Genomic DNA, 12,500 nt, shown 5'->3' on the forward strand with positions numbered 1-12,500 from the left:
AAGACCACAAACACACCCAGTAACCCACTGAGTGCACACCTCTGTACGATACATAACAGACCACAAACACACCCAGTAACCCACTGAGTGCACACCTCTGTACGACACATAACAGACCACAAACACACCCAGTAACCCACTGACTGCACTCCTCTGTACGACACACGACAAAGACCACAAATACACCCAGTAACCTACTGACTGCACTCCTCTGTACGACACACGACAAAGACCACAAATACACCCAGTAACCCACTGACTGCACACCTCTGTACGACACATAACAGACCACAAACACACCCAGTAACCTACTGACTGCACACCTCTGTATGACACATAACAGACCACAAACACACCCAGTAACCCACTGAGCGCACTCCTCTGTACGACACACGACAAAGACCACAAACACACCCAGTAACCCACTGACTGCACACCTCTGTACGACACAAAACAGACCACAAACACACCCAGTAACCTACTGAGTGCACACCTCTGTACGACACACGACAAAGACCACAAACACACCCAGTAACCCACTGAGTGCACACCTCTGTACGACACACGACAAAGACCACAAACACACCCAGTAACCCACTGACTGCACACCTCTGTACGACACACAACAGATCTCAAACACACCCAGTAACCCACTGACTGCACACCTCTATATGACACACAACAGATCTCAAACACACCCAGTAACCTACTGACTGCACACCTCTATATGACACACAACAGATCTCAAACACACCCAGTAACCTACTGACTGCACACCTCTATATGACACACAACAGATCTCAAACACACCCAGTAACTACCCACCCCTGTACTAAACACAACAGACCTCAAATACACCCAGTAACCTAATGACTACCCACAGCCTGTACGACACATAACAGACCACAAACACACCCAGTAACCTACTGACTGCACACCTCTGTATGACACACGACAAAGACCACAAATACACCCAGTAACCTACTGACTGCACACCTCTGTACTACACATAACAGACCACAAACACACCCAGTAACCTACTGACTGCACACCTCTGTACTACACATAACAGACCACAAACACACCCAGTAACCTACTGACTGCACACCTCTGTACGACACACGACAAAGACCACAAACACACCCAGTAACCTACTGAGTGCACACCTCTGTACGACACATAACAGACCACAAATACACCCAGTAACCTACTGAGTGCACACCTCTGTTCGACACACGACAAAGACCACAAATACACCCAGTAACCTACTGACTGCACACCTCTGTACGACACACGACAAAGACCACAAATACACCCAGTAACCTACTGAGTGCACACCTCTGTACGACACACGACAAAGACCGCAAACACACCCAGTAACCCACTGAGTGCACACCTCTGTACGATACATAACAGACCACAAACACACCCAGTAACCCACTGACTGCACACCTCTGTACGACACACGACAAAGACCACAAACACACCCAGTAACCTACTGAGTGCACACCTCTGTACGACACATAACAGACCACAAATACACCCAGTAACCTACTGAGTGCACACCTCTGTACGATACATAACAGACCACAAACACACCCAGTAACCTACTGACTGCACACCTCTGTACGACACATAACAGACCACAAACACACCCAGTAACCTACTGAGTGCACACCTCTGTACGACACACAACAGATCTCAAACACACCCAGTAACCTAGTGACTACCCACCCCTGTACTAAACACAACAGACCTCAAATACACCCAGTAACCTAATGACTACCCACCCCTGTACAAAACACAACAGACCTCAAATACACCCAGTAACCTAATGACTACCACTTAAATGCTCATATATCATAAAACTAAGGTTCTAGAGAACAGAATGTGGCAATGACGTAAAATCAAACACAATACCAGTAATAATAATAATAATAATAATAATAATAATAATAATAATAACAAGAGGAAGAAGAAGAAGAAGAAGAAGAAGAAGAATAGGCAGCAGGCACACAGTAGCTGATTACAGGGTGACCTCAGACTCCCACGAAAGAAAGAAAAAAGCTATTTCAGCAAACAGAAAGCTGAAGACCTGGCAACCTCGGGCCACAGTCACAGAGACAGATTTCCAGTCACGTTCAACTGACTCACTCTAAGACTCACAAAGTCCAATCACTTCCAGACCTTATTTCAAAAAATAGAAAAGTATTTCAAGCTTTGGAGCCGGAGGACAAGTGAGCCCTCCCACATTTTACTGCCGCAAGCGTTGCTATGAGCCGTTTTATACTTATAATTTTTCACACTTCTGTCATTAACCTGAGGCATTCCAGTTTGTCTGTGCCTCATTATGCCCAACACCATGAGCCAGACGCCAAAATCTCCCTGTGTTTCTGTCCAGATTTCCCCGCATGGGTAAACACAGACAGACAGCAACGCTGATCAATGGCACTGCACAAAAGCGCCCTCTGGCGGACAATTCGTCACACTGCATTTTAGTTAACCGCAGAACAGTAAGGGTCTCCGTAAAAAAAAACAACTCCATCGCAACCACGTCAGGACTACCACTTGTACAGCTTACAGCCAGTCAAATCTGATTGTGATGCACATAAATGTGGCAATTGCTCAAATAAACAAACAAACAAAAAATATTTCTGGCATGGCTGGGTCAAGAGGTGGCTTGAGGGAACAGAAGCCGGCGTCAGGGAAATGTTTCTCTGAGGCGCTGGCACGGTGGAATCTGCCTCACGCTTCAACAGCTCATGACCATTTAAAGGGATAGTTCACTTTATAGGACGTAGTAAATATTACTTCAATTTTAGTGCGCAATGAAGGACATTTTAAACTTTCATAAAGGTCTGTGACAACCTGCCAGATCAGCAGTGTCGGGTATAGATCATTTGCGGGTTTCTGGTCTACAGCAAGTAAACGTACTTCAAATAACTCGAAAGCACCTTGTACAGCACAACATGTATTTATCCATAAAAGGGCAGTCCTTCACCGTGACAATGGACACAGTGCAGTGACTGCACTGTAAATGTGAAAGATGCTCTCTCTTTCTCTCTCCCTCTCTCTTTATATATACTGTATATTTATATGAGAGAGAGAGGGAGACGTATGAAATAGATAAACGCTGCCACCTAGTGGCCTTAAAGGCGGGTGCAATCCTGCCACACCCAACAGCTGATGGGGAGATCCGCTGCGTATTTGTTTTGATGGTGACTCGTTTATTTTGGCGGCTGAAATCTATGAACAGAATAACAGCGATGTGTGCACGTGAAACACGCTCAGAGCAGAGCGCACTGTACCGGCAGCAGAGCTGAAGCTGGCCCTCTCCAGCGTGGCACTGGAGAGCAGATCCACAGACAGGCCTTTCACACCGGCAAGGCTCCGTGCCGGTTCCGGTTCCCGCGTTCAGACCGAAAATAAATTGCTTCAGAACCTGAAAAGTTGGTTCTCAGTTGGAACAAAAAAAATAGTTGTTTTTTTTCCTTGCAAACCGCGACGTCATCAGTGGGCGTGTCATATTCCGCCTGCCTTGTGCATTGAGCAACGCCCTCCGTTGATGATGGAGGGCGGTGGAACTTTGGTTCTGCTTAAACTGGTATGGACACGGACTGGTTCTGCAGAAGGCACCAAGGTTCTGAGACTCCAGAATGGAACCAGAGCCAGAACCAGAACCGCGTCTGTCTGAGACCTGCCAGGCCTCAGCGTGAGAGGGCAAGTGTGGAGATTATTTAAATTGAAGCCATTTCACTGGAGATTATTTAAACTGAAGCCATTTCACTGGAGATTATTTAAACTGAAGCCATTTCACTGGAGATTATTTAAACTGAAGCCATTTCACTGGAGATTACTTAAACTGAAGCCATTTCACTGGAGATTACTTGAACTGAAGCCATTTCACTGGAGATTATTTTAAATTGAAGCCATTTCACTGGAGATTATTTAAACTGAAGCCATTTCACTGGAGATTATTTTAAACTGAAGCCATTTCAGTGGAGATTATTTTAAACTGAAGCCATTTCACTGGAGATTATTTTAAACTGAAGTCATTTCACTGATGCATAGCTGCCAACTCTCATGCTTTCGGCGTGAGACACACGCATTTGCATATGCGTGTGAAAACAGGGAAATGCGTGTGTCTCGCGCCGAAAGCGTGAGAGTTGGCAGCTATGCTGATGACAATGTACGAAACTAAAACCCAAAAGGAACTCTAGCTTCTTGTTTTCTTCTTTAACTCAATGCGAACAGCTTGTCTGTACTGGCCCCACCCTCCACCTGAATCAATCAAAGTCTAAGCTCTGAGAAAGTCATGACAGACGTCGACCGGATGACAATATTCCACTTTCCCTTCTTCTTCCTTCTTTTGAAGTAGGTCAGGCCGAGTCCTGTATCAACACGTCAGGGCCCTTTTCTGAAGCACTCGTCAGGTAACACACTGAGTCAGGTAACTCTCACATACAGCAGGGGAAAGAGGAGATTTCGGCACAGTTCGTTGATGTGCTGCTCTGAGGTTGAGGGTGGTATGCACTTCCTGAACGGTCAGGTGACTTGAGATGCACGGATACTGAACTTAACGTCCCCTCAGCTGTCGTAAATGGGCCCTTCGCCACACATAAACACGGAATCGCTTTCATAACTATTTAGCGATTTATTTACGAGGTTTTTTTAAATTCACGATGACTTTCAAAAGTCCAATCAGATATTTTGATGTTCCAAAAACACCTGTATTTCATATTTCAATGTATTTTAGGCGAGAGGACTTGCCGGACATGGAGAATTTGGGAAAGGGTTTCCATTAGTACTTGGTGAACAGGACCGAGGATGGTAAACCACCGTCTGACATGGAGAATTTGTCCCATCCTGTGGACTAGCTGACCAGGCCTGGGCCAACACTTTCCAGAACCTTCCCTGAGAAACACAAGGGCACCAAAAAGCACTTCCAGCCAAACAAAAACTGAGATGCTGGGAGCAGATACACCTTCACTACAGTAAGTAAAACTTAAAGGGACAATAGGTAAGATTTTTGTGTTAAATCATTGTTACAAAACCATTGTAAATCCCTTCCTATCATTGAAAAAGGCACACTGACATGTTGACTCACCCTCTGCCTGTGTTCATAGCCCTTAAATTCGGGTTTCAAAATATGCAGTTGACGGGCCGGCACTCTGAACCAAAACATCGTGTAGCTGGACAATAATTCAAGCTCATTGGTTGAAAATTGGTTATAAGTGCCACAGCCAATGGCGTTTCAGCGTCAGCGCGTTCACAGAGAAGGGGGAGGGATAAACAGTGTTGTGGTTTGAGTGTGTTTGTTGCTGCAATTCCTCTCTTGAACGTTTTTACCTGTTGTACCTTTCCAAAATTAAATATTGGACCTTTAATCAACCGAATCACTTAATCCACTTCCTCCCTGTGACTTCAACCTTTCTCCCCCTCTCATTAAAAAAAAGTCAAACACTTCATTCATAACTGATATGTCGAATGTGTACCTGGAGTGTGTGGTCTCTTAACACGTGTCGAGTCGATAAGTTCCTCTGGTCATGCTTGCACAGCACCTCATCACAATAACTAGCAATGATCACTTTTGAAGAATGAAGAATTTTTTTGTGCTAAATAAATACAAAAAAACACACAATAAAGCAGCAGAGAGGACATGGCGTGATGTTAAACGATGCTTTATCAGTGAAACGAGTTAAAAGACGTGCTGTACAGACAGCAGCACAGGGGACCTAAGTAAGACACAAGCATTTTCCTCATAAAACTGTAAAAAAGACGCTTTTTTAAATTTGCTCTTTAAAAGTGAGATGAGTGGCACGTGAAAACTATTTTATGCACTTTCTGTACAACATTTACAATTCGTGAAGAATGTCCAGACACGGATTAGAAAGCAAAAATTTACAAAACAAAAAAAAAAGCCTTCTGAAAAGGAAATCAAACAGACACCAGTTCAGATACAAAGGCACAAACATCAGAAATAATTAACAACATGCTAACGAAACTCGTATCTGTGCGAGGAGACGACTCTAACAGGGATACGGTGGAGTACAGTTTACAGCAGTTTGTTATTTTACCTCTCCTGAATCTCAACCTGTTCTTCTAATACTGTGATCCCATGTCACTTATGAACACAGCTTATAAACTGACAAACCCAAGATATGAGATGATACAATTGTGATCCTTTACAAGCATCTCAATTTTCAGAGAACACAGTCTGTGCATACACTCTGTACCCACATAAAATTGGATTAGCATTACTGTAATAATCATTATATTCTACTTAATTAAATAAAATTAGTTTCTTTAGATCAGGGATGGGCAATTCTGGTCCGGGAGGGCCACTGGGTATGCAGGTTTTTGTTCCCACCAATTACCCTGGCTAAATGAACTAATTGTCTGTATACACCAACACTGGTTCACTAGATTAGATCACAGTAAAACACTCTGTATCGGGACACAGTAAATCTTGGCCTGTCACTCATACCCTTATTGAGAAACATAGCTGAAATGTCAGATGGCGTAAATATTAGGGCTAATTCTGTAAAAAAAAGGGGCAGAATTTGACATGAAAAGCGGAAACAGACACGGCTCTCATCGCCCACCTGTGCTTTGGAAGCTTTGTCAGCAGCACAAGGCTCCTCCACAGCCTCCGTCCACACAACCAGGGTCGCCAATCATTCCTTCCCTCCTGCAGTGATCTGGGGAAAGGCTCAGGCGTCTTGTGAGGCCTGGACTCTGGGGTTTGGGGGTTTGGGCTCAGGTTCGAGTGTGTTTTCTGAACACGCAGGTTCCAGCACATCCGGACAGTGCAACGCTTGCATCAGCTCCCCGGAGTGCTGGGGCTGTGCCGTTTCCACGGCGAAGCCGAACTCAGTTCACCCTCCGACGGCACCGGCCTGTGTTTGTCCACCAGGGGGAGCTGCGGCAAGCGCCGACTTTCCGCAGCTTTCCCACACCATAGAACAAATGTGTCTTGACCCACGGCCAAACCACGTCTCATTACCTCACCAGCGCTGACACCTGGTTCTGACCCTGGCAATTAAGATGGGTCCCTTCCTACAAACCTCTAACCGCACTGTTTGAAATGTGCCTCTGTGCCCAGTGCATCCTGGGACAGATAGGCTACAGTCCACCCGCGACTCCAACCAGGAAAAAGTGGGTTAGATAATGGATGGATGAAATAATCTTGCCCAAACTGCAAGAAGAAACAACACATATTTACTTTTATGTCAAAGTTAAGAATGACCAATGACTGAATGAGAGGTCACACTGTCCTTCACCGAACCAGCCACTTCCTGTCCACAGGGGCTGTGGTCCCCCCCCCCCGCCCCCTCATTGTAACAGTCCGTGAAAACAGTCTGTGAAAAATGAACACTTTCTCGCTTTTCCCTCCTAAAAACCCAAAACAAACCTGTAATAACATCCCTCACCCCCCCCCAAAAATGCCATCATCCTGTGCAGGTGTAACTACATGTAACAGTACCGTACATATGTTTTCTCTCACGTCAGACATTCGCATCGGGTGGTTTACAGATGAAAAATAAAATTATTGTGCTTGAACATTAATAATGGATGATTTTTTTTATTGTGGCCCCTCTGCGCTGTGGCTCTCGTGTGGAACAGGGCCTGCACAACGAGCCTCCTCAGTCTCCCTAGTCCTTATATCGGCAGTGTTAATCCCAAATTTATCCCACATACGCTCCCGAACTCTGGCCCCTTCCGGCAGAACCTTCTTCAACAACAGTCTCTCGCACCAGCCATCTTAAATCACTTCACTCCTGTTCACACTTCAGTCTCTTTGATCCGGAGTCACACCGCCAACTGTCATCGGCCGTCTCTCCAGTTCCTCACTCGGACAGGTAGACCCTCAAGTCTTTGCCCCGTGGAGCAGGTCAGTGACATTACCCATAATGCTGTGGGAGAGTCTGCCACCTGTCTCTTGTACCAGAGACACTTTAAACCAGGGGTACTCAATCTCACCCAGAAAGGGCCGGTGTGGGTACAGGATTTTTTTCCAAACAAGCAGTTGCACACCTGATTCTACTAGTCAAGACCCTAAGTTGTTGTTTAGTAGAATCAGGTGGGTAACTGTTACGGTTGGAACAAAACCCTGCCCCCACACTGGCCCTGGGAGGTCTGTTACCCCTCATTTTAGGGCCAGTGGCCTCACCCTGCTGTCCTGGCAGGGTATCAAACCCCTTCACTTCTCCACCGCGACTCCTCTCTTTTTGGGGGGTGTGAGACAGAACCAGCCCCCCCCCCCAAAAAGCCTCCTGACGTACCCACAAACCCGTGGCTTCCGCCCCCGCACTCCTGCTCCACACGAATACACATCCCAACGGCTTTCCAAGCGACTTTCAGTCAGGCCCCACCCACTCTCTCCCTCCCGCCCTCTCTGTGGTCAGCTCTCAGTGACTGACAGCTCAGTCACAGTCAGCCATAACTGCTAGCCATAGCGATTCTCATGTACATTCCCATAGTTATCCATTGCCTTTCCCTTATAAATACATCGCAGGTCTGCATATCACTGTACCTACATACTCAGAGGTAGTATGCATTGTATTCACATTTTACTCGTGACTAAGATACACATTTTCATTCCATGTTCACAAATATATTACTTTCTAATCTTTATAGTTTTCCAGTTATATCTAATCTTTTTTTTTTTTTACACTACGGTTACAAAACAAAAAATATATATGTAACATTTTGCAAAAAAAGGGAATAAAAGTTAAATTGTGATCGATAGATTTCTACAGTATACTGAAGCTTCTCTTGTAAACACAGAATGACCGGGGCAGTTGACACCCCCAAGCTGCAGGGGGCGCTGTGTATAAGGAGTCCTAGTGCTTGATCTCCAGGATGGAGGGGTTGTGGTCCAGGATGGCCAGGATGATCTTGTCCATGTACTGCCGGAGACGGAAGTTTATCTCCTCCTGTTCCTTCAGCGCGTCCATCAGCTGTGGCCACGGCAACCGCGTCAGTAAACAACACCACCACCACACGGATCATGTCACAACACATCCTCTACTCAACTCCACGTCCTGCAGTGTCTGCAGTGCTACTCAACTCCACGTCCTGCGGTGTCTGCAGCGCTACTGAACCACACGTCCTGCGGGCCGCAGGGTCAGGCATTTGCTTCAACCGTGTGTTCAGGTGGTGTAGCGCACGGTAGGAACAAATAGCTACAGACACTGGACGTGGAGTTGAGTAGCACTGCTCTATAGTAGCCAGATTATCAGCTATCAAAATTAGCCAAGTTAAAGAAGCATTACATTACATTATAGGCATTTGGCAGACGCTCTTATCCAGAGCGACGTACAACAAAGTGCATACCCATAACCAGCACTGAAAGACCCGAGAGGGAAGTACAATTTCAAGTGCTAAGAACACAACAAAACAAAGGACTTAGGCTTTGTAGATTAATCTGACAGCGGATTATATGTATGATAGCGTTAAACGCCCCCTCACCTCATCGCGGGATGCGTTGTCGATCTCCGCGGCCAGCGACTGGGCCTTGGTCTGCGTGGCGAACAGGTTCTTGGCCTCGTACAGGCTGAGGCTGAGGATCTGGCCGTTCAGGTCGTCGTTCTGGTCCCGCAGTTTGTGGTTCTCCTGCAGGACGGGGGGGAAGGGGGGGGGGGGGGGGGGTGTCATTTGGGGTAGGGGGCGGGGGGCAGAGAGAGGTCAGTCTGGGGGGCAGGGTCAGGGCAGGACGGGGTGGAGCAGGGGGGGATGGTAAGACCGGGAGAGGCTTGATTGCTGTGTGGGGGCACCCTGCCTGATACCCTCCCCACTGGAACGGACTCATACCTGGGTAACCTGATGCCACAGCTCGGCCCTTACCCACCGGAGTGCTGGGTGTCATTCCAAGGCTTGAAAGAATACTATATTATTCTCTGGGTTGGGTCAAATATATTTATAATTTCACAAACCATTGTCCTCCCTCCCTCACCAAGACAATAGACCCAGTTGAGGTTCCTTCCCAAAAGACGACCATGACCGTCAATACACATCCATTAATTTCTCTTAATCCCCTTTTCTTTTCTTTTTTTTCCCCCCAAAATTTAGACTATCAAACGGTATCTGCGGGCCTCTCTCATCGTTTATCAACCCACAACAGAAACAGAATACGAAGGAAGTTCGATCTGGAGTGTGACTCTCCAGTTTCACCGGTGGCTGAAGGATTAAAGCGTTTAAAATGCACCCAAGTCTCATACAATCCGGAACGTGTAATAAGGAGGTCCATAAATGGCAGCACACACAGAAGTGCTCTGCGACACAATTCAACCACAGCGATATCAAACAAAATTATTGCATATTATCGCACAAGGTAAGGGTGAAAACACTACAAAGTCATTCACAAGTTACTCCTGTGTTCAGAGACTGACAGACACACTGCAGTAGGTAATTAGTAGCCTACGTAGCACAAGGCTAGTACTACCACAGAGAAGGCAGCGTTACGGAGTAGTTACTGTGTGAGGACTGAAGGCCGCGACCTAAAGCAAGGCAAAGAAAACACAGTTTCCCGCGCGAGTCTCACATCGAATTAGCTTGGCGGCGGGCTGGCGCTGTTGTTAGTGGTTAATAGCGCAGCGCTACGCGGGAAAGAGGCTGTTTACTGTACCATCCGATTGGGCAGGAGCCACGCCCCTGCGGACACCAGCTGCTGGAATTCTGGGGGGATTATCTTGGGAATAATGCTCTGCGGCAAACAAAGGAGACGCTAGAGTGAGGGTTCCGAGGACAGGGCCCTGGTGCACTCCATCAGACACCGCACATGCAAACACAGCGTGCCCGGTCTGCGCCAATCCTCTCCTACTTGGTCTGCACCAATCCTCTCCTCTCTATGTGGACTGTGGTACAACAGTGTAACTGTGTCAGTGTAAGAGACCCAGTATAACCATAACAGTATGACTGCAACAGTACCAGTGTAACAGCATTAATGTAATACCCCCAGTATAACAGTATTACAGTTAGAGCTCCAGTGTATCAGCCCCAGTGTAACAGTATTACTGTAACAGCCCCAGTGTAACAGCATTACTGTAACAGCTCCAGTGTAACAGTATTACTGTAACAGCCCCAGTGTAACAGCAGTACTGTAACAGCTCCAGTGTAACAGTATTACTGTAACAGCTCCAGTGTAACAGTATTACAGTTAGAGCCCCAGTGTAACAGTATTACTGTAACAGCCCCAGTGTAACATTATCACTGTAACAGCTCCAGTGTAACAGTATTACTGTACCAGCCACAGTGTAACAGTATTACAGTTAGAGCCCCAGTGTAACAGTATTACTGTAACAGCTCCAGTGTAACAGTATTACTGTAACAGCCCCAGTGTAACAGCATCACTGTAATAGCCCCAGTGTAACAGCATCACTGTAATAGCCCCAGTGTAACAGCATCACTGTAACAGCCCCAGTGTAACAGTATTACTGTAACAGCTCCAGTGTAACAGTATTACAGTTAGAGCCCCAGTGTAACAGCAGTACTGTAACAGCTCCAGTGTAAGAGTATTACTGTAACAGCTCCAGTATAACAGCATTACTGTAACAGCCACAGTGTAACAGTATTACTGTAACAGCTCCAGTGTAAGAGTAACAGAGTGTACGCCTTGCCCCACCTGTTTGAGGCGCTTGACCTCGTGCTCCAGCTCGGTCTCGCGGGTCTTGGCGTTGTACTCAGAGAGGCCGCGGCCCTGGCCGGGGTTCTCTGTCTCCAGCTTAAAGAGCTGCAGGTGCTCCAGCTCCCTGCGCAGGTCCTCGATCAGCTGCGCAGACGACAGGGTCAGCAATATTCACATCATGAAAATAACACTCACACCACCAGGCTGATCTCGCCTGCTGCAACTGAGCCAACCGAGAGGACCAGAAGGCGGGGTTTTTTGAATATTGCATAGGTTCCAATAAACCAGCCAAGCTTAGTAATTATGTAGTTGACCCAGGTCTGGCGTGTATGCGTGGGTATATGTGTGTGTGTGTGGTGTGTATGGTGTATGGTGTATGTACGTGTGTGTGTGTGCGTGTGTGCGTGTTTGGTGTGCATGTGTGTGTATGTGTGTGTGTGTGTATGTGTGCGTGTTTATGTGCATGCCATCTATGTGTATGCATGTGTGTGGGTATATGTGTGCGTGCATGGTGTGTGTGTGTATGTGTGTGTGTGTGTGTGTGTGTGTGTAAGTGTTTCTCACCTCTTGCATGGCCTCCCTCTCCTTCTGAAACTGGTGTCTGTTCTGCCACAACCTGTCCATCATCTTCCTGTACAGATCCATCTCATCCTTCAGACGCAGGCTGGTGTCCTCCAGCTTATCCGTCATACGCTGCTTATCCTGGGGAAAAGGAGGCTCGCATTCAACCACTATTTCACTGTGTACATTAACATAACATGGCATAACATAGCATAGCATAGCCTAGCCTAGCATACCATGGCATAGTATAGCATAACATAGCCTAGCATAGCATAGCCTAGCCTAGCATTGCATAGCATAGCATAGCATA

The 12,500-nt window shown here is 46.7% G+C and overlaps 1 protein-coding gene across 3 annotated transcripts in view; it reads right to left on the reverse strand.

Annotated features, from left to right (window-relative positions):
* Positions 1 to 6,745: 6,745 nt before the first annotated feature.
* The window catches only part of LOC133113911 (rab11 family-interacting protein 4A-like), a 47,705-nt gene continuing 41,950 nt past the window's right edge, over positions 6,746 to 12,500 (reverse strand). For 2 of the 3 annotated variants that reach the window (XM_061223055.1, XM_061223057.1), the window contains 5 exons: positions 12,194 to 12,331; positions 11,627 to 11,773; positions 10,631 to 10,708; positions 9,475 to 9,618; positions 6,746 to 8,963 (listed from right to left, as the gene is read on the reverse strand). In XM_061223055.1, the coding sequence (XP_061079039.1) occupies positions 8,847 to 8,963; positions 9,475 to 9,618; positions 10,631 to 10,708; positions 11,627 to 11,773; positions 12,194 to 12,331 (624 nt within the window). In that variant the 3' untranslated portion in view covers positions 6,746 to 8,846. The remainder of the gene's footprint in view (positions 8,964 to 9,474; positions 9,619 to 10,630; positions 10,709 to 11,626; positions 11,774 to 12,193; positions 12,332 to 12,500) is intronic. The other variant, XM_061223056.1, reaches the window with a different exon arrangement.

This window comes from Conger conger, chromosome 16 (assembly GCF_963514075.1).
Source record: "Conger conger chromosome 16, fConCon1.1, whole genome shotgun sequence".
Lineage (NCBI taxonomy): Eukaryota > Metazoa > Chordata > Actinopteri > Anguilliformes > Congridae > Conger > Conger conger.